General features: G+C 30.9%; 1 protein-coding gene across 1 annotated transcript in view; it reads left to right on the top strand.

Moving 5' to 3' along the window:
- Positions 1 to 24,074, top strand: part of LOC114325628 (peroxisome assembly factor 2) — a 66,211-nt gene that overhangs the window by 24,840 nt on the left and 17,297 nt on the right. Inside the window, exons 7-8 of the mRNA XM_028273735.2 lie at positions 6,229 to 6,402; positions 19,158 to 19,287. Of these exons, the coding sequence (XP_028129536.1) occupies positions 6,229 to 6,402; positions 19,158 to 19,287 (304 nt within the window). The remainder of the gene's footprint in view (positions 1 to 6,228; positions 6,403 to 19,157; positions 19,288 to 24,074) is intronic.

Here is a 24,074-nt window from a genome sequence, read left to right as displayed (position 1 = left end):
AATGTAGCTCAATTCACCTAGTCCGAAAATGCTTCCTAAGGGAGCAAGAGCTCTTTGAAAATGGCATCTTGTAATTAGTTTTTCTTAAATACCTCCAAAACGCTTCAACTTAGAAAAACAAAAATCGGTGCGTATATTTATCTTCCAGAGATAAATCGATTCTATCCATTGCGAATTTCTAGTATCGATCATAGGCGTCCGTTTTGGGTAGGTCAGCGGTTATTTTATCGGATAACTTTTTTGTCTGTAACTTTTGAGCATTTTTGACACTGGATTATTAAATTTTGAGGTATTCTAGTACTAAAAGGTACTCTTGCTTTGAGTCGGTAGGACACACGGTTTTCTAGAAAAATCAATTTGAAAATTTTTCGTTTTTTGAATTTGACAAAAAATTTTAAAATTTATTCAAAAAAAAACGGTGTATTTTATCAACTTAAAGCAAGAGTAGCTTTTAGTACTAGAATACCTCATAACTTAATAATTTAGAGTCAAAAATGCTTAAAAATTAAAGACAAAAATGTTATGCGGTAAAATAACCGTTGACCTACCCAAAACGGACGCATATGACCCGTACTAGAAATTCGCAATTACTGAAATCGATTCATATCTGAAATATAAATAAACGTACCAGTTTTCGGATTTCTAAATAGTTTTTCTTTAATTTTTTTTGGGAATTTAAAAAAAGAAAAATTTTCAAATCGATTTTTCTAGAAAACGGTGTATCCTATCGACTTAAAACAAGAGTACCTTTTAGTTGTAGTTAGTATAAAAGTTATGCGATAAAATAACTGTTACCCTACCCAAAACGGACGCCTATGACCGGTACTAGAAATTCGCAATGCATGGAATCGATTTGTCTCTGGAATATAAATACGTTTACCCCTTTTTGTTTTTCTCAATAGAAACGTTCTGGAGTTATTTAAGAAAAACTTATTACAAGACGCCATCTTCAAAGATCTCTAGCTCCCTTAGGAAGCATTTTCGGACTAGGTGAATTGGGTTAAAATATCTTAAAATTATCTGAGGAATCTCCTGTCTTCGTTTGTCGGTAGAGTTTCTGGACACCCTGTATATTTTTTAACATATTCAGGGGAAATTGTTGCCTGGGGCTGTTAAATAACCGTCTACGGCCACCATATATTTTTGCGTCACTATGTCACGGTATACGTTGCATTCCACATTTGTTGTGTTTTCTGGCATTCTTTTCGTTAAATCCTATCCCCTTACGTCACACCGTCATAGAGTTGAAGGAGTATGCAGTAAACGAGACGCCTATGTCTAACAGTGAACATTGGGGTTTTTCGCGTTTATCATAAGTAGAGCATATGACAGGAGGCCTATGTCGAAAAGTGGAGGTTATTCTATTCATGAAATCCTGTCACGTAATATGTTACACACCTCTATTAGGCTATTGATTATGTATTTTAGAAAGGAACTACAACGTTAACGGGGTTTTATTGTTTCATATAGTCAATGGACATCTAAATATGAAAAAACCGCGGAGTGCTACCATTTAAAGGGGTGCGTTTTTTTAGAAAGGGGTCAATTAGTCCCTAGGCACAGGGCGAATTAGGGTGAGTTCTATGCACTTTTGGTACAAACACGTCTACAGTAAGATTGTACCAGATTAAGTTTACTATCGAGATATCACATTTTAAAGTCAAAAATATTTTTTTTACAAAAATATACTCAAAAGAAAAGCAAGAAAAAAACACGAAAGATAGCAATTTTGTTTTTTGTCCCATAACTTTTTTCCACGGGGATATAGGTATAGGCATTGCTTCACAGAAAAAAAACTTCCATCCTTTCTCTTTAAAATAGAATCAGAAGGCTCTGTGATTTACAGTTTTCAAAATATGATTTTACAAAATTTGCCACTGACAGCGATTTTGAGCCATTTTCCTGGTTACTTCGCAAACATTGTTCTGTAACTTTTTTCTTCGCAGCTTTAGGTATATGCAATGTTACATTTGATAGGAAGAAAAGTTAATTATCTTTAAAATGATCTATTGTAGAAGGCTGTGTGAATTGTAGAAGGCAAGATATGGTTTTTAAAATTTCATACCTTTAATGATTTTTCATCTATTTTACGGTTATTTTTAAATTTATCATTATAACTTTTTTTATTGTATATCTAGGTATATACTCGTACATTGTCCAATAAAAAAAGAAAGATTATTTTCTTTACTTTAAAATGGTGGATTGCAAAAAATTCTAGGACTATTTCTAAACAAGATATGCTTTTTCAAAGTGTGACATATACACATGCAATAGGTGCCACTAAGTTGGAACCATATGGAAAACTTTGTTATTAACTTTATGAAAAAAAGTTATTCTTTATAAAATCTCTGAATAGTCCAAAACCTAAGATGCAATTATCAGATATAAAATTGTATCAATAGTGTACAAGGTATGTTAAAAATATGAATCTCGCTCAAGAGTAAAGTACCTTTATATTTCACAACATCAAAAAGTGTTATTAATAAAAGTTATTTGGAATTAAAAATTATGTTATACTGTGCAATTATATTCTTCTAATAAAAAAAAATTAAAAAATTAAAAATTTTTCTCAAATTGCAGATACCCTTGGATATCCTACGGATATCTTGTTTAAAAATAGTCCTAGAATTTTTTGCAATACGCCATTTCTAAGTAAAGAAAATAATCTTTTTTTATTTTACAATGTACCTAAATGTACAAGAAAAAAAGTCATAATGAGAAATTTAAAAAATAATGATAAATATCAAAAATTATTAAAAGTATAAAACCTTGAATAAGCATGACTTGCTTAAAAAAGTAAGTAAAGGTAATTGATTTCTCTTTCTACTAAATGTACCATTGCATATACCTAGAAATGCGTAGAAAAAAGTTACATAATGTCTGCGAAATAATGGGGAAAATGGCCCCAGAATGCTGTGAACGGCGAACTTTAAAAATCCTAGTTCGGAAACTATAAATCCTAGAGACTTCTACCAAACGTCATTTTAAAGAGGAAGGATGGAAGTTATTTTTCGCTCAAGTAATGCCTATATTTATATCACTGCTTTTTTTCTTGCTTTTCTTTTGAATATAATATTTTTGTAAAAATAAATATTTTTGACTTTAAAAAGTGATATTTCGATAGTAAATTTAACCTGGAACAATTTTCCTGTAGACGTGTTTGTGCCAAAAGTGCATAGAACTCACCCTAATTCACCCTGTGCCTAGGGACTAATTCACCCCTTTCTCAAAAACGCACCCATTTAAATGGTAGCACTCCGCGGTTTTTTCAAATTTAGAAGTCCATTGACCATATGAGATAATAATATACCCTTAACGTTGTATTTCCTTTCAGCTCTCTTATTTTGAACATAATCAATAGCCTATATGCGTTAATGTGATTTATTGCTACCAGTTTGAGGTATTATTACAGGCCGCCATGTTTGTTTTGTCTAGACCGTCGTTATCTGTCCGTTAAATATCCTATCATTTGAGGCGCCGTACGTCCCGATTGGACCAATATGAGCGAAGATACGTACCAAAGGCCTTTTTGACATGCTGATGAATTTGATTTTTCTGTGTCTTACATCTAACACTAGTGTCTTTCAAAGACACCATATGCTTCACCGGAACGGAACATCTAAGTTCTATTGGTATTGTGTTAGACAGTTTATCACTCGGGCGTCTTAAAATAAACACTTGCTTACGCCCTTTTTTCCTGAACCCCTTTTGGTCTCAAATATACACTTTACGTTTTACTCGCCTTTTTGTACATGATGCCACCCAGTAAATGAACGGGAAATACGGCGATACCGTGTAATTTTCAGGGGCAACTCCGAATTGCATGAAAATTTCTATTTAGGTTCTACTTACTCTCCACTTCAAAGTTGAAATTGTGCCGTTGGTTGCTTTTACTTAGGGGGTGACAGTCACCCCTTCTCGGGGGTGAAAAAACATACGTTCAAGATAAGACCGGAAATGAATAAATTGACTGATTTTAAGCAACTTTTGTTCCATAGAGTTTTTTACGTAACTCAATACTTTTCGAGTTATTAGCGATTGAAAATGTTTATTTTTCGACAAAAAACTATGTTTTCAGACGGTTTTTCGCAAATAACTCAAAAAGTAAATATTTGATCGAAAAGAATATCCTTAGCAAGTGAAGCTTAGAAAGAATCGAAAAAAATGGTGTATCAGTAAAGTCTATCAATCGAGTAAAAACAAAGTTGTAGCTCATGAAAAATACGTTTTTATTCGTCTAATTCCAAATCGAATATTTCACGGTGAAATCACCGAAAAATTAAGCATCTTTCGTTAAAAACCCCATTCAACCTTTTTTAAAGTGTTTATAAAAAGCTTTATTTAATTGTTTATAAAAGTTCCTAGCATTAAAAATAAGCGAGTGACGCTCAAAATAAAGTTGGCCCTCTTTTTTTTTTGGAAAAAAAATCATGAAAATCTCCCCGTATTTAGCTCCCCAAATGAAATTAATTGCTACCGCTTTACAAACAATTTACTTACTTATCTATTTTTTATATGATTTGTCAGTCTCACCGGTTTAAAGTGCTTATTTTAGAAAGGGTTATAGTGGAAAAAAGCTTGAACGGGTCACTAATCACGAGTGTATGCACATTTTGAACAGCCATATCTGAACCAATTTTTGTCTTACGGAGAAACAAAATGAAACTAGCATATTTATAATGGCAAAACCTATATTTTTTTACTCTTTAAGATTTTTCTTATCACTAATACTTTTTAAGTTATTTTGAAAAAAGGAAATTTTTAGAAAATTTTTTTTTAATAAAACCAAATTTTTTCAGAAATAAGCACTTCAAACCAATCAAACTTACAGATCATATAAACAATACACATACTTTTTTTTTACCAAAAAAGGGTCCAACTTTTTTTTTCAGTGTAACTCGTTTATTTTTGATACTAGAGACTTTTGTAAAAAAAACAAGTATAAAGCTTTTTTTAGATACTTTAAAAATGTTAATAAGCTTTTCACGAAAAGTGCTTAATTTTTCGGTGATTTCGCGTTGAATTATTTGATTTGGAATTAGACGAATAAGAACGTATTTTTAATGAGCTACAACTTTGCTTTTATTCAATTTATAGACTTTATTATATACCATTTTTTTCGTTTTTTTTTATACGCTAAGAATATTTTTTTCGATAAAATATTTACTTTTTGAGTTATTTGCGAAAAACAGTCTGAAACGTAGTTTTTGTGGAAAATTCAACATTTTCAATCGCGAATAACTCGAAAAGTATTGACTTACTTAAAATACTTTATAGAACGAAAGTTGCTTAGAATCTGTTAATTTATCCATTTCCGGGCTTATTTTAAACACGCGTTTTTCACCCCCCGAGAAGGGGTGACTGTCACCCCCCAAGTAAAAGCCACCAACGGCACAAATTCAACTTTGAAGTGGAGGGTAAGTAGAACCTAAATCCAAATTTTCATGCAATTCGGAGTTGCCCCTGAAAATTACACTCCAAAACGGTCATTTATTGGGCTAATAATTGAATAAGATACAAAGTGGCCTAACCCCTAAGTGCGACAAATGAGGAAAATTGTTTTCAGACTTGAAATACACGATAAATGTTAGAGATTATATTGTAATTTTTTGCAGAACAATATAGAATTCTGATATATTTTTTGAAGGAGTTAATAAGGAAAGTCCTGCAATTTTTGACAAAAAGGGATAACTTTAATGTAATAAAGGCATTATGGTAAATTTGTGGGTTGGGCCGCCTTGCATCTCATAGCTTTAATTGTAGCAACACAAGCGGTTTTCGTTGGATCCATTGTATTATATCTGACTTCGTAAAACAAAGACCACAAATATGCTGAAGAAAAGTAGTGACAGTAATAATGATTGTGTTAGGTTGTGTAAATAGTGCCATTATTAATGATCTTGTACGGGCCGTATTAATACCATTTTGAATCAAGTTAAGAGACGGTTTTAAAGATTAATACTAACATTGAAATCACCTTCCACACTAGCTTTTTAAGACACTACCTTCAAAAATAAATACATTTTTCTAAATAAAATACTAATATCTTTACTATAAAACAGAAAAATATTTAGGTGGTCCTACATACATTTCGCAGTGAAATCAATAAGGTTAGTAACATTTAACTAGAATGAAAAGCGCACGCTAATGCATAATAAATAATTTTGTAATTTTTTCTATTTAACTGAGTAGTAAATTTTTATATAGAAACGTTTATCTGTTTTCCAGTATTCGAAAGAGCGCGCGAGGCATCACCCTGTATAATATTTTTCGACGAGTTAGACTCTTTAGCTCCAAACAGGGGAATATCTGGTGATTCAGGGGGTGTTATGGACCGCGTCGTGTCACAGCTTCTCTCGGAGATGGATGGATTGAATGATTCAGCGACAATCTTTATTATCGGTAAGTTGATTATGATGTTGAATGCAATGCGTCACGGTTAGGGTGCATAATAAGTTTCAGCAATAACAAAGAAGATTGATCATTTAATAAAAGTTTGACGATAAAAATTTTAGTGTTCCTGGAAAAGCAGAAAGGATGTTTCAATTCCTGGAATTTTAGATAGTCACATATGTTTCGTTGTGATTAGCTGGGAAATTCTTAACATTCATTTAGATTAACTAAATTAATTAGAATTAGATTTTTTATTTTTTAGCAACGTTTTAATTCATAAAAATATTTGTTTGTTCTTCTGTTGGTTCATAATTCATATAATCATAATAATAATCTAAAATGCCTTCCTGCTTGTATTTAGTAAGTCGTCTTTTTATATACAGTATGGTGCAAATGTTTGGAATAAATTCGTTATTTCGTAAGCCAGCAAATTTAAGGAAAAATCTTGAAACAGGTCGATTTTTTGACATATATGTCATACTAGTGACGTCATGTGTCTGGCGTGATGACGTAATCGGGGATTTTTTAATGAGAATAGGGGTCGTGTGTTAGCTCGTTTGAAAGGTTGTTCAATTCTCTATTCAGTAATATAAACATTAAAATAATTATTTATACAGGGTGGCCAAGAAAAATTGTTTTGAATTCAATTAATTGACACAAAAAGAAGAATGTATGTAATTTATTTAATTCAAAATAAATTCTAGTGCTATCAGAAATCAGAAAAAAATGTTTTTTTTATAAATAAACATTACTTTTCGCTTAATTTAAATGTTCAAGCTTTTCCCCATCTGCCTTTTGGCAGTTAGAACATTGAATTTATGCGAAAAGCAATGTTTATTTATCAAATAAACTTTTTTTCTGTTTTCTGACAGCAGTAGAATGTATTTCGAATAAAATAAATTACATGCATTCTTCTTTTTGTGTCAATTAATTTAATTCAAAATAATTTTTCTTGGATACCCTGTTTAAATACTTATATTAATGTTTAAATTGCTGAATAGAAAATTAAATAACCTTTCAAACGAGCTAGCACACGACCGCTATTCTCATTTAAAAAAATCGATTACGTCATCATGCTTAAATGGAAGACGTCACTATAGTGGAAGTCACATTCAGATGGCAGTGTACGGATATAGGATAACAGTGTTGCCAATTCTACTGCCATTGTAAATTTTGCTACTTTTTAAAATAAGCAGGACCAAACTCAAAAAAAAATTCACATTGTACATTCATAAATATTTCCCAAATTATAATTCTTTTATAGGAGCCGACCCATAACGTTTGATTAAAAAACTTTGACAACATTGTAGTTATTTCTGCCATATAGAAAGCATTAGCGTATCTCTGTAACGCTGCCATCTGAATGTGAACTTCAGTATAGTATGATATACAGGGTGAGCCACGCTCAACGAGACGGAGCCTATCGGGGAAACGGCTGAAGATATTAAAAATTCCTTCCGTAGGAATACGTAGGTCAGTACCGGCTACAAATTAAAATTTGTGAAATATATACAGGGTGTCCTAATTTAGCGTAATGATATAAAGTAATATATTTTTAAATGGAACAACCTATATTTCACTTTAATTTTGAATTCTACTGAACAAAATAATGTTATTTTATTCAACATTCCCTATACCTATTTTTGACAGATTTCGATTGATTTGGGTTTTTCTGAAAATGTACTGTTCGCGAAATTAATTAATTACACATTAGCGCATGAATTTTAATTAACGTCTTTTTGTCAGCTAATTGTCAAGTGTCCATGCTTTACATCAGAATAATTACCATTTGAAACTAATCTACAGAGTGTTCGCAATCTGAAGTGTCATTGCTGTACAATATTTTGTATAATTACTTTCTTAACTTAAATGGGACACCCTGTATTTTACTTTAATTTTGAATTCTAATCAAAAAAATAATATTACTTTATTAAACAATCCCTATACCTATCTTTGATAAGTTTCGATTTATTTGCATTTTTTTGAAAATGCACTATTCTTGAAATTAATTAATTAATTATACTTCGTTACATAAAGCTCTAACTTAAACAAAATGCCCTATATTTGAATGCTGTAACAATTATTATAATCAAACTATTATAAAATTTTATATTAATGTCTAGTATCTTCAGATCTATTTGCATTATGTTACCTGGAACATTAAATGTGGTTAATTACATAGCTCATTATACATTATAAAGAATGCCATGAAAAAACAAAAGGTACCTAGCTGTCAAACTAATCGTCAAACTATTAACTGTATTGCTTTCAATTAACCTTCCGATGACCAACCTTTTTTTGTTACACGGATGACCAAGGGGGGAAAATGACCCCAGGTCAAAAATAACAATTAACAAAAAAATTAAGTTTTTTATTTATTTATTTATTTTTTTTATTTTTATGGCATGGACTTTATGTCATTCAGCCAGTCACAACATGAGTATTAGTGTCTTGTTATATGTTGAGTAAGTGTCTTGTTACTTTGCAAAGTCGATGTCATTAGCGTAAAACTACTTGGAATTACACATAATAGACTGTATTTTACTAAACATCAACTTCAGAATATATTTTTTATTCGTAAAATATAGGGAATTTTTTTTTATTTCAAAGTATGAAGATATCTAGAATGATATTAAAGTCAAATAAAAAATAATGATTTAAAAATTGAAAATACTTTTGAATTTATTAAAGAAAAACATACGCTGGGGTCAAAATTTCCCCCGCTTGGTCATCCGCAGGTTAATAGAAATGGCAGATTATTCAATTGAAGACCAAGTAAATATGATTTTAATGCTGGATGAATCTGATCAAAACAGTTTGTTAGCATCAAGAGTCTATGCTGAGAGATTTCCCTTAAAATATCATCCTCGTAAAGAAGTATTTGAAAGAGTCTTAACAAGGTTTCGTGAAACTGGCAGTGTTGTTTATACTAGACGAAAATTGATAAATCCCATAACTGAAGATGAAAATACCGAATTAGAAGTTATTCAATCAGTTATTAAAATTCAAATACAAGTACAAGGACGATGGCCAGGGAGATCGAAGTAAGCCAAACTAGTATGCGCAGAATTCTTAAAAAATATAAATATCACCCATACCATATTCAAATGCATCAGCATTTGTATGGAACTGATTTTGAACGTAGGTTAGAGTTTTGTTTATGGTTTCTAGACAAAACGGGAGCAGATCAACATTTTTTTGATAAAATTTTGTTCACTGATGAGTCTCTACTTTCCATAATAATGGACTCGTGAATCGACATAACTTTCACTATTATAATACGGAAAATCAACATGAATATATGTAGATGTATTGATCGACAAAACCGATGGTCCCTTAATGTATATGGTGGAATAATAGGAGAACATGTGATAGGACCGTATTTTTTTAATGGCCATTTAAATGGACAAAAGTTTTTAAGATTTCTACGAAGATACTTTTGGACACTTTTGCAAAATATCCCTTTAAATATTAGAAGAACAATGTTTCTGCAGCTAGACGGTGCTCCAGCACATTACACGCGTAATGTTAGAGAATATTTAGACAGAAAATTTCCCGGAAAGTGGATAGGTAGGGGTGGTGCTGTCAATTGGCCTCCTAGATCACCTGGGTTAACATCAATGGACATTTTTTTTTGGGATATATTAAAAGTTTGGTTTATCAAACTCCACCTACAACCGCGGAAGACATGAAAACGCGTATTCGTAATGCGTTTGCAACAGTTACTCCAGAAATGTTAAGAAAAGTAAAACAAAATTTTGAACACAGAGTGAGGTTATGTATTGAAGAAAATGGGCACCATTTTGAACATTTAATGTAAATTAATTGTTTCCAGTGTGTTTTGTTTAACTTTATGTAATAAAGTCTAATTAATTAATTTCAAGAATAGTGCATTTTCAAAAAAACGCAAATAAATCGAAAATTATCGAAGATAGGTATAGGGATTGTTTAATAAAGTAATATTATTTTTTGATTAGAATTCAAAATTAAAGTAAAATACAGGGTGTCCCGTTTAAGTTAAGAAAGTAATTATACAAAATATTGTACAGCATTGACACTTCAGATTGCGAACACTCTGTAGATTAGTTTCAAATGGTAAATATTCTGATGTAGAGCATGGACAGTTGACAATTAAGTGACAAAAAGACGTTAATTAAAATTCATGCGATAATGTGTAATTAATTAATTTCACGAATAGTACATTTTCAGAAAAACCCAAGTAAATCGAAATCTGTCAAGAATAGGTATAGAGAATGTTGAATAAAATAACATTATTTTGTTCAGTAGAATTCAAAATTAAAGTGAAATATAGGTTGTTCCATTTAAAACTATATAACTTTATATCATTACGCTAAATTGGGACACCCTGTATATATTTCACAAATTTTAATTTGTAGCCGGTACTGACTTACGTATTCCTACGGAAGGAATCTTTAATATCTTTAGCCGTTTCCCCGGTAGGCTCCGTCCCGTTGAGCGTGGCTCACCCCGTATATGTAAAAAAATCATAATTCAAAAATAAAAGTCGACCTGTTTCAGGAGCTTTCTTAAGTCGTTGGCTTACGAAATAATGAATTTATTCCAAACAGTTGTTTCACCATACTGTAGATTAAAACTGCAATAAGATTTAAATACAATTTTGACAATAATTTACATTTTAATATACAGTGAGGCAAAACCAAATTTTCGTAAACCAGCGACTTTAAAAGCGTAGGCTCAAAATTCCGGGCCAATGCTTTTTAAATTTTTTTTTTTCATATCCTGAAAAAACTAATAAATATTTGTGAAAAATTTAAAGGCGGAATTAAAGATTACATTATTATCGAGGGCCAAAAGTCCCTTAGAATAAACAAAAATTTCTTTTGAATGAGAAGTTATTTTTTCTGCCCATTGGTGATTTACCTCTTGCTATTTTGACCACACGTGTCTCCCCATTTTGCTTATGTGGTTATTCCATTTTCTTTTTCTATTTAGTGTCCATTAGTTTGTACATTGTACGTTACATTTTTTTCTAATGTCTTCACTTTTCATTCGATCTCTCAGCGTATTTCCTGTAATTCTTCTCATTACTCTCATTTCTGCCGATTCTAGTAGTCTTTGTGTTGTGGCTGTATCGGGTCTTATTGGATATGTCATTATTGGTCTTACACTGGCTTTATATAATTTTGACTTAATCTCAGTGTTAATATGCCGGTTTCGTCCTGTCTATTATGTACATTAAGGCATCCTGTCAGTCTAGTTCCTTTTTTTACTTGATTTCTCACTTCTTTGTCCAGGTCTCCGTAGCTGAACAGTGTAATTCCAAGGTATTTTATTTCCGTACCCGTGTTGAGCTGCCCCCCCCCCCACTTGCAAAAATTAAAAAACAAATAGCCCTGATTTATGAGCTATTTATGAGCTTTCATATTCCGCAAATTAAAAATTTTGAACTCGTTCCACTGAGCAGGAATTTAATATTTTAGTGACTGAGCCCCCCCACACTACTGAAAAATAGGGATATTGAATCGACTTTTGCGCCAGAATTACGAGCTATTTATGAGCTCTTGAAATAATATAGTTTCGATTTTTGAGCTCATCCCCTTCACCCCCAAACAACCCTTGAATTGATTTTACTTAAGAGCAACATGCTGAAATAAATTAAAATATATCGTATCACGAATATTATTCCAATAACTTGTATATTTTAAGAATAAACTCTTAAATCATGCGCATTTCGATTATTGAGCTACAACCCCTTCGCAAGAAAACCACCCAATTTTCCAGGCTTAAGAAAGAGTTATTTGAGAAAGAATTATTTGGCGACTAAATATCGTTTAATAATTTATGAGCTCCCAAAATCCGCGCCATTAGGTCATTAAATTGCAATTTATTTTGTATAGTGCAGTCACTGAAGGTAAAAATCAAATATTACCTTCAATTTCGGTGAACCTTCATCGATTTTCACGAGAATTGGTGAGTGGTTAGAGGATACCCCAAGAAACAAAGGTGACATGGTGCCACCTTGCTCATTTATCCTGGGGGTGGATACCACCCCTTCTCGGGGGGTGAAAACTATTTTATTAAAAATAACTTCACAAATCGATAGAAGGACAAAGTATAATAAGAATTTGTTATATAAAGTTATTAAAATAAAGCAATACTTTTTGAGTTATTAAAGATCAAAGATTTTAATTATTCGTGAAAAAAATGCATATTAGTCTAAGAGCTAGTGAACCCTCCGACTAACGGTCGTCCTGTAAGGCTAGAAATTTTTCTAGTGATAATTCATAGACCACCAAGGCTAAAAACCATGACCTGGCAGGCATCAGCGGTGCACGTGTATCTACCAGGTGAATCCAAAAGTGCAAATTTAGGGGGTAAGACAAGGTCTTTGGTGATTTTTCTCTTAAGTTAATATTTTTTGTTATATAAGCGATTGAAAATTTTGAAAATTGCGAAATCGGCTATTTTTAACCCTAAATCGGACATTTATCTAAAAATTTCAATGTTACCAAGGTACGTAGATATTCTTTAAACATTGATTGATGAAATCCCGAAGAGTTTTTTGCAATAAAATATCGAAAACCCCTTTGTTTTTAATTGCTAATCAAGCGTGCGCGACACTGTAGTATAAGTGAGGACGTTTGAGTTTGCATAAATTCATTATCTCGAGAATGGGCAAATTTCAAGAGAAATCCTCAGACAGGTCGATTTTTATTTTTAAATTAGGACTTTGTGGCATATATATAATACTAGTGACGTCATCCATCTGGGCGTGATGACGTAATCGATGATTTTTTTTTAAATAAGAGTAGGTGTTGTGTGATAGCTCATTTAAAAGGTTATTTAATTCTCTATTCACTAATATAAACATTAACATAATTATTTATACAGGGTGTACAAAAAATTTTTTTTTATTAAATTAACTTTGATTAAATTTGACAAATAGAAAAAAAAAATTTTTGTACACCCTGTATAAATAGTTATGTTAATGTTTATATTACTGAATATATAATTAAATAACCTTTCAAATGAGCTATCACACAACCCCTACTCTTATCTAAAAAAATCATCGATTACGTCATCACGCCCAGATGGATGACGTCACTAGTATTATATATATGCCACAAAGTCCTAATTCAAAAATAAAAATCGACCTGTCTGAGGATTTCTCTTGAAATTTTCCCATTCTCGAGATAATGAATTTATGCAAACTCAAACGTCTCACTTATACTACAGTGTCGCGCACGCTTGATTAGCAATTAAAAAAACAAAGGGGTTTTCGATATTTTATTGCAAAAAACTCTTCGGGATTTTATCAATCAATATTTAAAGAATATCTACGTACCTTGGCAACATTGAAATTTTTAGATAAATGTCCGATTTAGGGTTAAAAATGGCCGATTTCGCAATTTTCAAAATTTTCAATCGCTTATATAACAAAAACTATTAACTTAAGAGAAAAATCACTAAAGACCTTTTCTGTTTGGAATGATTCAAAAAACCTAAAAAAAAATTTGTTTGATGCAAAAAGAATGATTTTAGGAAAAACCCCTAATCTTTCCCCTCGCCTGGCAAGGTCTTATGCTCTTCAGAATCGCCTGTCATTGTACACATTTCTTCTAAATGACTTACTCAAACACATACTTAAATTTAAACCTTACAGGAGAAAGTTTATTTTACCCCCTAAATTTGCACTTTTCGATTCACCTGGTAGATACACGTGCACCGCTGATGCCTGTCAGGTCATGGTTTTTAGTCTTGGTGTGCTATGAATTATCACTAGAAAAATTTCTAGCCTTACAGGACGATCGTTAGTCGGAGGGTTCACTAGCTCTTAGACTATATTTTAAAGCGGTTTTTCGCAAATCACTGAAAAACTGTAAGTTTTTACAAAAAAAGTTAATAGAAGTTTAATTCGTATAGCTTATATTCTAATAATAAACTCTTAAATCACGCGCATTTTGATTATTGAGCTACAACCCCTTCGAAGGAAAACCACCCTATCTTCCCGGCTTATAAGAGAATTTCACTTAAAATGAATTAAATTAATTATTTGGCGACTACATATCGTTTAATAATTTATGAGCTCGCCAAATACACGCATTTTAATTATTGAATTGCAATTTTCTTTTTATAGTGCAGTCACTGAAGGTAAAAATCAACTATGACCTTCGATTTAGGTGAACCTCCATTCATTTTCACGAAAATTGGTGAGTGTATAGAGGATACCTCAACAAACAAAAGTAACATGGTACCAACTTGCGGTTTTAGCCTGGGGTAGATATCACCTCTTCTCGGAGGTGAAAATTACTTTATTAAAAATAACCCCACAAATCGATAGAGGGACAAATTCTAAGCAACATTTGTTACATAATGTTATTAAAATAAATCAATACTTTTTGAGTTATTAAAGATCAAATATTTTAATTTTTGTGAAAAAAAATGCAAGTTTTAAAGCGATTTTTCATAAATAACTCAAAAATTTAAGTTTTTACAAAAAAGTTTTCAGAACTAAAATTGAATCTAATAAAAAATATAATAAATTCCTCTCTTAAAAAACCATTTAATGTTACTTAATTTAAAGTAAGTTATAGGCAATTGAATGTATGTATATTTTTTTCTGCGAGTATTCAAATTTAAGGATCCAAGTTTAAATAACGGGAATGCGATACATTTTATAACACTTAGTAAATACTTGTCAAAGTACTTAGAAATACCTATCAAATGAGCTCCAGAAGAAGTTGATAGCATCAAAATTTATACTTCAAAAAATTTTCCAAAAAAATGATATTGTTTTTTTTTAATAACTGTTAATTTTTATGATATCAGGCACATCCAACTATTTGAAAGTTAATTTCAAGAGCTATAAAACTGTATTACATTTTTAATCTTTCAAATATTTTATTTGTTTAGGATACTAGGTTAAAAGGCTTCAGTTACATTGTTCTCGCAGTAAAGTTTAGGCTTAAACGTTTCTATCTTGGTTATTTTGATTCATACAGAAATCAAAAGACAATTAAAATCTTTGCTAATAAAAAAAACTCAAATTTCGTTATCTATCATTTTTTACGTGTACTGAGTATTGTTGGAGTTATTATCAAAAGCAAATAATTTACGAAAAGTTGAAAAAGTTGGTTTTTTTAAATCATACATATATATTTTTTAAAAATATGCATTCTAAATCGGTAAAAATGTTTAAGATCATTACTTATGCTAAAGTAAAGAAAGTCTTATAGGGATTACTAAAGATTTTAATTTTTGTGGAAATTGCGTTCGTTTTATTTTTCACTTTGTACTAGAAATTTGAAAGGGTCCTATTATTTTCATGTTCACTTGCTTAATTTTGATGATGTCAACTTCTTTCGGTGATCATTTAATAGGTATTTTTGAGTACTTTGACAAATATATACAGGGTGTAACAAAAATACAGGTCATAAATTAAATCACATATTCTGGGACCAAAAATAGATCGATTGGACCTAACTTACCTTAATACAAATGTGCACATAAAAAAAGTTATAGCCCTTTGAAGTTATAAAATGAAAATCGATTTTTTCCAATTTATCGAAAACTATTCGAGATTTTTTATTGAAAATGGACGTGTGGTGTTCTTATGGCAAGAACATCTTAAAGAAAAATTATAGTGAAATTTGTGCACCCCATAAAAATTTTATGGGGGCTTTGTTCCCTTAAACCCCCCAAACTTTTGTGTACGTTCCAATTAAATTATTATTGTGATACCATTAGTTAAACTCACTATTTTTAAAACTTTTTTGCCTTTTAGTATTTTTTCGATAAGGCAGTTTTTATTGAGTTGCGGCTTCTTTTTTAATATGTTTACATAAAAATTTTATGGGGTTTTGTTCTTTTACACCCCCAAATGTTTGTGTACGTTCTAATTAAACTATTACTGCGGTACCATTAGTTAAACACAACGTTTCTAAAACTTTTTTGTCTCTTAGTATTTTTTCGATAAGGCACCTTTTATCAAGATGTGGCTTCTTTTTTAATAAGGTTCAAAATATGCATAAAAATAAAATAAATAATAAATAAATCATACAATTTACCAAGTCTCCATAATCATACTTAACCATTTAAAAATATGTGGTGGATTTGATTAATATTCAAAATATCTCAATAAAAACTGACTTTTCGAAAAAGTACTAAGAGGCAAAAAAGTTTAAAAAACATTGTGTTTAACTAATGGTACCACAAAAATAATTTAATTGGAACGTACACAAAAGTTTGGGCGGGTTTAAGGGAACAAAACCCCCATAACATTTTTATGGGGTGTCAAAATTTTACTATATTTTTTTTGTAAGATGCTCCTGCCATAAAAGTACCACATGTCTAGTTTCAATAAAAAATCTCTAGGAATTTTCGATATATTGGAAAAAATCGATTTTCATTTTGTAACTTCAAAGGGCTGTAACTTTTTTTATGTGCATATTTATACTAAGGTAAGTTAGGTTCAATCAAACTATTTTTGATCCCAGAATATGCGATTAAAGGACATCGCACACATCTTATGGAAAATATAATGTCACTCAAATTCAATAAAATTTATACGATTAGATTCGTTTTAATATAACGATCAATTCTTATCATTGCGCCAACTCTTAATTATGATTAATTACGGCGCAAATTGCAATTAAAGTTTATCGAAATCACATTTTTGGAGTCCATAAAATGTTAGTTTACAATCATTATTGCTCTGAGTGCTATTCATAACAGCTTAAATCCCGCTGGGCCTAAGCGGATTAGTGAAACTAATCCGCTGATTTATGGAGTACCGAAAATCTGGGTAATTTATAATATTTTTTCTCTCTCTAACTTATGTACCTACCCATTTGATTTCAGATTTATTTATATCAATTTCTGCTCTTATTTTTGAAAATAGAGAGTTGGCGCAATGATAAGATTTGATCGTTAATTTAAAACGAATCTATTGGTATAAATTTTATTGAATTTGAGTGACATTATATTTTCCATAAGATGTGTGCGATGTCCTTTATGGCCTGTATTTTTGTTACACCCTGTATTCAGTATATTTTATAAAATGCATAGTTTTCCTGTTAATTAGGCTTGAATAATTATATTTGAGTACTCGCCGAAACAAAAAATACATTTAATTAGATACCTATAAGTCACTATAAATTAACACGTTCAGTGCTACTTATATATTAGTAACATTGCTGCCGGCCTGATACATATTTTTGAAATTTTTGGCTTCCCATTATTGTTAATATGTGTGTTATTATAAGAGTTAAAAACAAGACAAAATAAGTACACACATTACCACAAGTGCTATCACTCCTACGATACACACATTACAAGTGCTAGCATATAAATAAACATTATATTCGATATTAAGATCAAAATTAAAATTTTTGACATTTAATAACTCAAAAAGTATTGATTTCTTTTAATAACTTTATATAACAAATTCTTATTATACTTTGTCCTTCTATCGATTTGTGGAGTTATTTTTAATAAAATAATTTTCACCCCCGAGAAGGGGTGGTAACCACCCTCAGAGTAAAGGCGCAAGGTGGCACCATGTCACCTTTGTTTGTTGGGGTATCCTCTAACCACTCACCAATTTTCGTGAAAAACGATGAAGGTTCACCGAAATTGAAGGTAATAGTTGATTATTACCTTCAGTGACTGAACTATACAAAAGAAATTGCAATTTAATGACCTAATGGCGCGTATTTTGGGAGCTCATAAATTATTAAACGATATTTAGTCGCCAAATAATTTATTTAATGCATTTTAAGTACAACTGTCTCTTAAGCCTGGAAAATGGGGTGGTTTTCTTGCGAAGGGATTGTAGCTCAATAATCGAAATGCGCATGATTTAAGAGTTTATTCTTAGAATATATAAGCTATTGGAATAATATCCGTGATACGATATATTTTAATTTTTTTCAGCATGTTTCTCTTAAGTAAAATCAATTAAAGGGTTGTTTGGGGGTGAAGGGGATGAGCTCAAAAATCGAAACTATATCATTTCAGGAGCTCATAAATAGCTCGTAATTCTGCCGCAAAAATCGATTCAATATCCCTATTTTTCAGTAGTGGAGGGTCTGAGTCAGCAACCCCCCTCCCCCCCACTAAAATATTAAATTCCTGCTCAGTGGAACGAACTCAAAATTTTTAATTTGCGGAATATGAAAGCTCATAAATCAGGGCTATTTGTTTTTTAATTTTTGCAAGTGGGGGGGGGGGCAGCTCAACACGGGTTATTTCCGTTACTTGTTCAATACTGATGCCATCAATTTCTGTTTTACATCTGTTTGGTTATTTACTGATTACTATTGTTTTAGTTTTCTGAGATGAAATTGTCATATTGAGTTCTTTTGCTCTCATGTTAAAACGTGGACTAATATTTGCCGACTATCTTCATCTTAGGCTATCAGTATTGCGTCGTTTGCGTAACAGAGTATTTTACTTGATTGTTTCCCATGCTGTATCCTCTTCCTTTGTTGACGCTTTTGATTATTTCATCCATGAATAAATTGAAGAACATAGGACTCAATGAGTATCCCTGTCTTAATCCGCTGCCTATGTCTATAGGTTCTGTAAGTTGCCCATCTATTCTGACTTTCATTTTATTGTTTTTGTAAATGTTTTAATATAAATAATATATAAACTATATTTTATAAAGTGTAAAATACTATAAGCTAATACTGTACGTGTTTAATATTTTGGTCCGCTCAACTTTTTTTACCTTGCATGGTGGCGTTTAACGTGTTAAATTAATTTTTAATTTATTTTAGGTGCAACTAATCGACCAGATTTAATAGATCCTGCGTTATTAAGACCTGGACGTTTTGACAAATTACTATACGTTGGGCCTTGTACAGACGATATTTCAAAAACTTCAGTTTTAAAAGCTCTTACTAGGAAGTAAGTTGTACTGTAATTTTACTTATTACGTGTAAGATGTACCAATAGGGGAACGTAGTAGGAATATGGAAGACAGTAGCAATAAAAAGTATTCGAACAAAAAAAAATTAGACTCCTAGTCCCATCCATAACCCCCAAAAAATTAAAACGTGTTTTATCGTCTTTTGGCGATAGCTTCGATTCTGATCATTGTAGAAACTCCTTTTTTCTTTTATTTTGTCAGGTTTTTTATTGCCTATATAGTCGAGGAAATGAAGCTGAAAAAATGGCAAAACCTCGCAATTTTTTCGTCCAGCATCGATTTGTACAAAAATTTGGGATTAGGCTCATTACACCCTCTAGTTCATTTTCTGTATTGAGCCGTTGTACGCTTTTGGTTTTTTAAGGGTAAGAACTACCCCTAATTGTAAAAAATTATAAAATAACATTTTAAACTTTAATATTGTCAACATTTGGTTCTTATTAGATATATAATGATTGTTTTATGCTTTAAGATATACTATTATAATATTTCAACCCTTAAAACCACCCTTGTTTGAGCTATATAAAAAAAAATACTTATCCTAAAAGAATAATTTCGGCTTGCATCGATTTACATAAAAATTTGGGATTCGGCTCATCTCACCCTGTACTTCATATTCTATATCATGCTTAAGGGCGTTGATTATTTTTAGGGGTGTAAACTACCCCTTATTGTCAAAAATTGTATAAAAACATTGTAAACTTTAATAAGGGCAAAATTTGCTTTTAATTGGTTAAATAATGATTGTTTTATACTTTAGGATATATCATAATATTTCAACCCTTAAAAACCACCCTTAATAACTTTACAGTTTTTTTTTTCTTTTCCTTATTGGCTTTGGATTACTTGATCCATTCAGCCACGATAGATAATAAATTACTGTTTGCTACAATATTCCAAATATAATACATTGCATTACATAATACATTAGGTACATGTGCGCACATATAATACTTATGCACGCACATACATACATATGTAGAAGTGGAAACATTTAATTGACCAGTAGGTATACTCCTCATTCATGGCCCTAACCAACTTAAATTAATTTACAAATAATTAAATCGACAAAAAAAAACTACATGCTAATACTAAATACTAATACTAAATGCTAATAAATATATGTTTTTTTTACACAGCGATAAGGCTTCAACCCGGATCAACCCCGCGGAGGTTTACACCCTCTTTGTGTTTTTAATTTTTTTTTTTTTCTCTTTTTTATTTTTTTATAATTTATTATACTTTTTTTTTATTTATTTAATTTTTTTTTTTAATAAGATTTAATTTTTTTTATATATTTTTTTTTGTATACATATTTTTTTGTATAATTTTTTTTTTTTTTTTTTTTTAATTTTTTCAATATAAACTTTTATACAATTCTATTCTTATTACCTCCCTGCAAAATCTACTTAATGAACTTTCACAGGGAGACAATATTACATAATAAGGATAAACATAAAAAAACAATAATAATTATTGCTAAACACATATTACAGTTTTTATAAGTAGATATTTTAATAGATCTATACAGAAAAAAAAGTAGACTTAAAGAATTACAAAAACATTTATTTACACAAAAATACGAATTTACAAATATGTACAAATACAAATACAAATAGTTTTTTAGTCATCTTCCAGTATACCAACCGGTTCTGTGGTATTATACATACATTGAAAATTATCCATAAGCGGACTATCCAAATTTTTCAAAAAAAAATTCGTTTTACAAACATAGCTCCTTCATTTTTGGCGATAAAAAGTTTTTTTCAAAAATGACTTTGTAGGAATTTTGAAGAGTTATAAGACTGTGTAAACTAAATTCCGTAAGATCCCTTAGTTTTTAATTAGGGTGGGATTAAACGGCTCGAATAAGGTGGTGTTTGCTCGTAAATAGAGGTTTTAAACAGCTATATCTCGCTAACTGTTCACTGCAATGAAAATATATGCACAAGGGAATATTCGCTATTAAAAAAGCTACAATTCAGTAATCCATCATTTTTTTCGTATCTCCAGTGTTTTCGGAGATATTCTGAAGTAAAAGGTGAAAACTGGGAAATTCCAAAAAATTAATTTTTCTTTAATCTCCAATTTTTCTAAAATTAAGATTTTCAAATAGGTCAAACTTCTTAGGTGTATTGATAATACAAATACAAAAGGAATTACAGAAAGGTGAAGACCAATTTTTAATTAGGAGGGTAGTTAGGGGGTTGTTTTCACTGATTTTTTCATAGAGGAAAGCAGGTACCGACTTTTTTTGATCAAAAGTCGCTTAATTTTCAGGTTGGAAACTTTTTATTATTATTTTTTGAAAGGACTAACTGTATACTTGAAAAAAGTTTATTTAAGTTTTCCTCGAAAAATGCAAATATTTTCCGTTATTTTACTTTGAATATTTCAAATTATACATTTGACGAAAAAAGCTAACTTTTAACAAGCCGTATCTCGGTTTGTATTGGTCTTAAAGATAATACATAAAAATAATTTAGTTTGTGTTACTAAAAGATACAATTTTGATGTCTACAGTTTTTTTGATTAAATGCATAGTTTTCCAGGTATTCTCAAAAAACCCTCTAAAAAAGTCGATTTTTTCATCGAAATACTGTTAGTTTCAAGCGCGTATAACTCGAAAAATATTAGTTTTACGAAGAAAATGTAAAAAACATTTTTTTCTTAGAATAACTTTTTACATCGATTTACATGGTTAAAATGCAATAAAAAATTCCCGCCCCCGAGATGGGGTGGCAACCACCCCCAAGGTTGTGGCGTACAGCGGCATGATATAGAAAATGATCCTTGGACTATTCCCTATCTTCTGTGAAAATTTCAAGTAAATCCATGCTGGACGAAAAAATTGCGAGCCAAAATGCTTCATTTCCTCGACTAATAATAGTACTTATAATAGTACTTATATAGTCCAAAATTTTTGGAGCACAATTCAAATTTTTGTTGCTTTTTAAATTGCTTTGGTTAAAAAAAATTAGGGAGATCAAAATGCCGAAAAAAATATATTATTTATTAGGTGTCTAGTTATCTCCATGATTTCTTTTCAGCTTTTTATAGGTGGGGCATCATGGTTTAAATAATGAAAAATCATTTTTCCGTATTTTTATTAATCGTTTTGACTTCTGATTCAATTTTGCAAATCATTATTTGCCTTATTTTCCTTCAAATACATCCCAAAAAAGTTTAAAAAGAATTATAAACCCCTAGAGCTGAACAAAATCTAAACGTATTATTTCGTTTTTTGGCGATATCTTCGGCTCTAGTCATCGTAGAAATTTCTTCTTTTTTTTTAATTTGTAGACTTTTTTATTAGTTACATGTTATTTTCTACAAAAATTTTGGCGAGAAATTCAAATTTTTTATCGCTTTTGAAATTTTTATACAGGGTGTTTTTAAATAACTATGACAAACTTTAAGGGGTAATTCTACATGAAAAAATAATTAGCTTTCTTGATAAATGTATGTCCGCAAATGCTTCGTTAGATACGGAGTGTTGAAATTTTTCTTACAAACTGACGATTTATCTCAAACCAGTTGAGATATGCAAATGAAATTTGGTGGGTTTTAAGAGGTAATTGTGCTTTCTCCATACTATTCAATATATAGCGAAACAATATGTCAGGAAGCGCTCCCAGAGCAAAACATTGGTATGAACATTAACGGAGAGTTAATTAACAATATACGATACGCTGATAGCACGTTAATAGTAACAGATAACCTAGCAAATTTACAGTATTTGATGGAAAACATAAGCACTCATACCAGTAAGTATGAACAGTATAACTGAACATCAAAAAGACTAAATTCATGATTGTAACAAAGAAGCTATACACCAATGTGAATTTAACCATAAGTAATCAGCCAGTTGAAAGAGTTACGTCCTACAAATATTTAGAGGTTTGCTTCACTGATACTAATGACCAGACAAGAGAAATCAAGAGGCGAATTGAGATAGCGAGACAATCGTTTGTCAAAATGAAAAAGTTCCTATGCAGCCAGGACATAAATATAAACTTAAGAACGAGAATGTTAAGGTGCTATGTTTTCTCCGTTCTGCTTTACGGCATGGAAGCTTGGGCACTGAAAAAGATAAACATCAAAAACATTGAGGCATTCGAGATGTGGTGTTACAGGAGAATGTGGAAAATACCATGTACAAAAAGAGTAACAAATCAAGATGTTTTGCTGAAGATGGGGAAGGAATGCGAAGTCATAAAAACCATACAAACGAAAAAACTGGAGTATATAGGCCACATAATGAGAGGAGAAAAGTACTCTCTACTAAGACTCATAATCCAAGGAAAAATCTCGGGAAAGAGAAATGTGGGACGTAGGAGGATTTCCTGGTTGCGAAATTTAAGGGAGTGGTATGGGTGCAGTCCAATACAGTTGTTCAGAGCTGCAGCCAACAAAGTTAAGATTGCTGTGATGGTAGCCAACCTCCGATAGGAGACGGTACTGCAAGAAGAAGAAGAGGTAGTTATTGTGCATTTTTTGACAAACAATTAAGAATTTTATATTCACCATTGACGCGCATAAGGATACTAGTCTAAATTTTTTAAAAATGTATATAGTATGCCACTGATTTATTTTAAATTAAAAACATTTTTTAAATTCCTCGTTCAATTTGTGATAGAAAATCATGAAGTCAAGTTCTTAAACTCTTGAATTGAATCAAAAGTCAAGACGAATTAAGAAAATATGGAAAAATTATTTTTTATTATTTTGACCATGATGAACCTTCTATAAAAATTTGAAAAGA

The sequence above is a fragment of the Diabrotica virgifera genome, chromosome 1, assembly GCF_917563875.1.
Source record: "Diabrotica virgifera virgifera chromosome 1, PGI_DIABVI_V3a".
Lineage (NCBI taxonomy): Eukaryota > Metazoa > Arthropoda > Insecta > Coleoptera > Chrysomelidae > Diabrotica > Diabrotica virgifera.
Note: the sequence above shows the minus strand (reverse complement) of the source record. Positions and strands in the feature narration are given on the sequence as shown.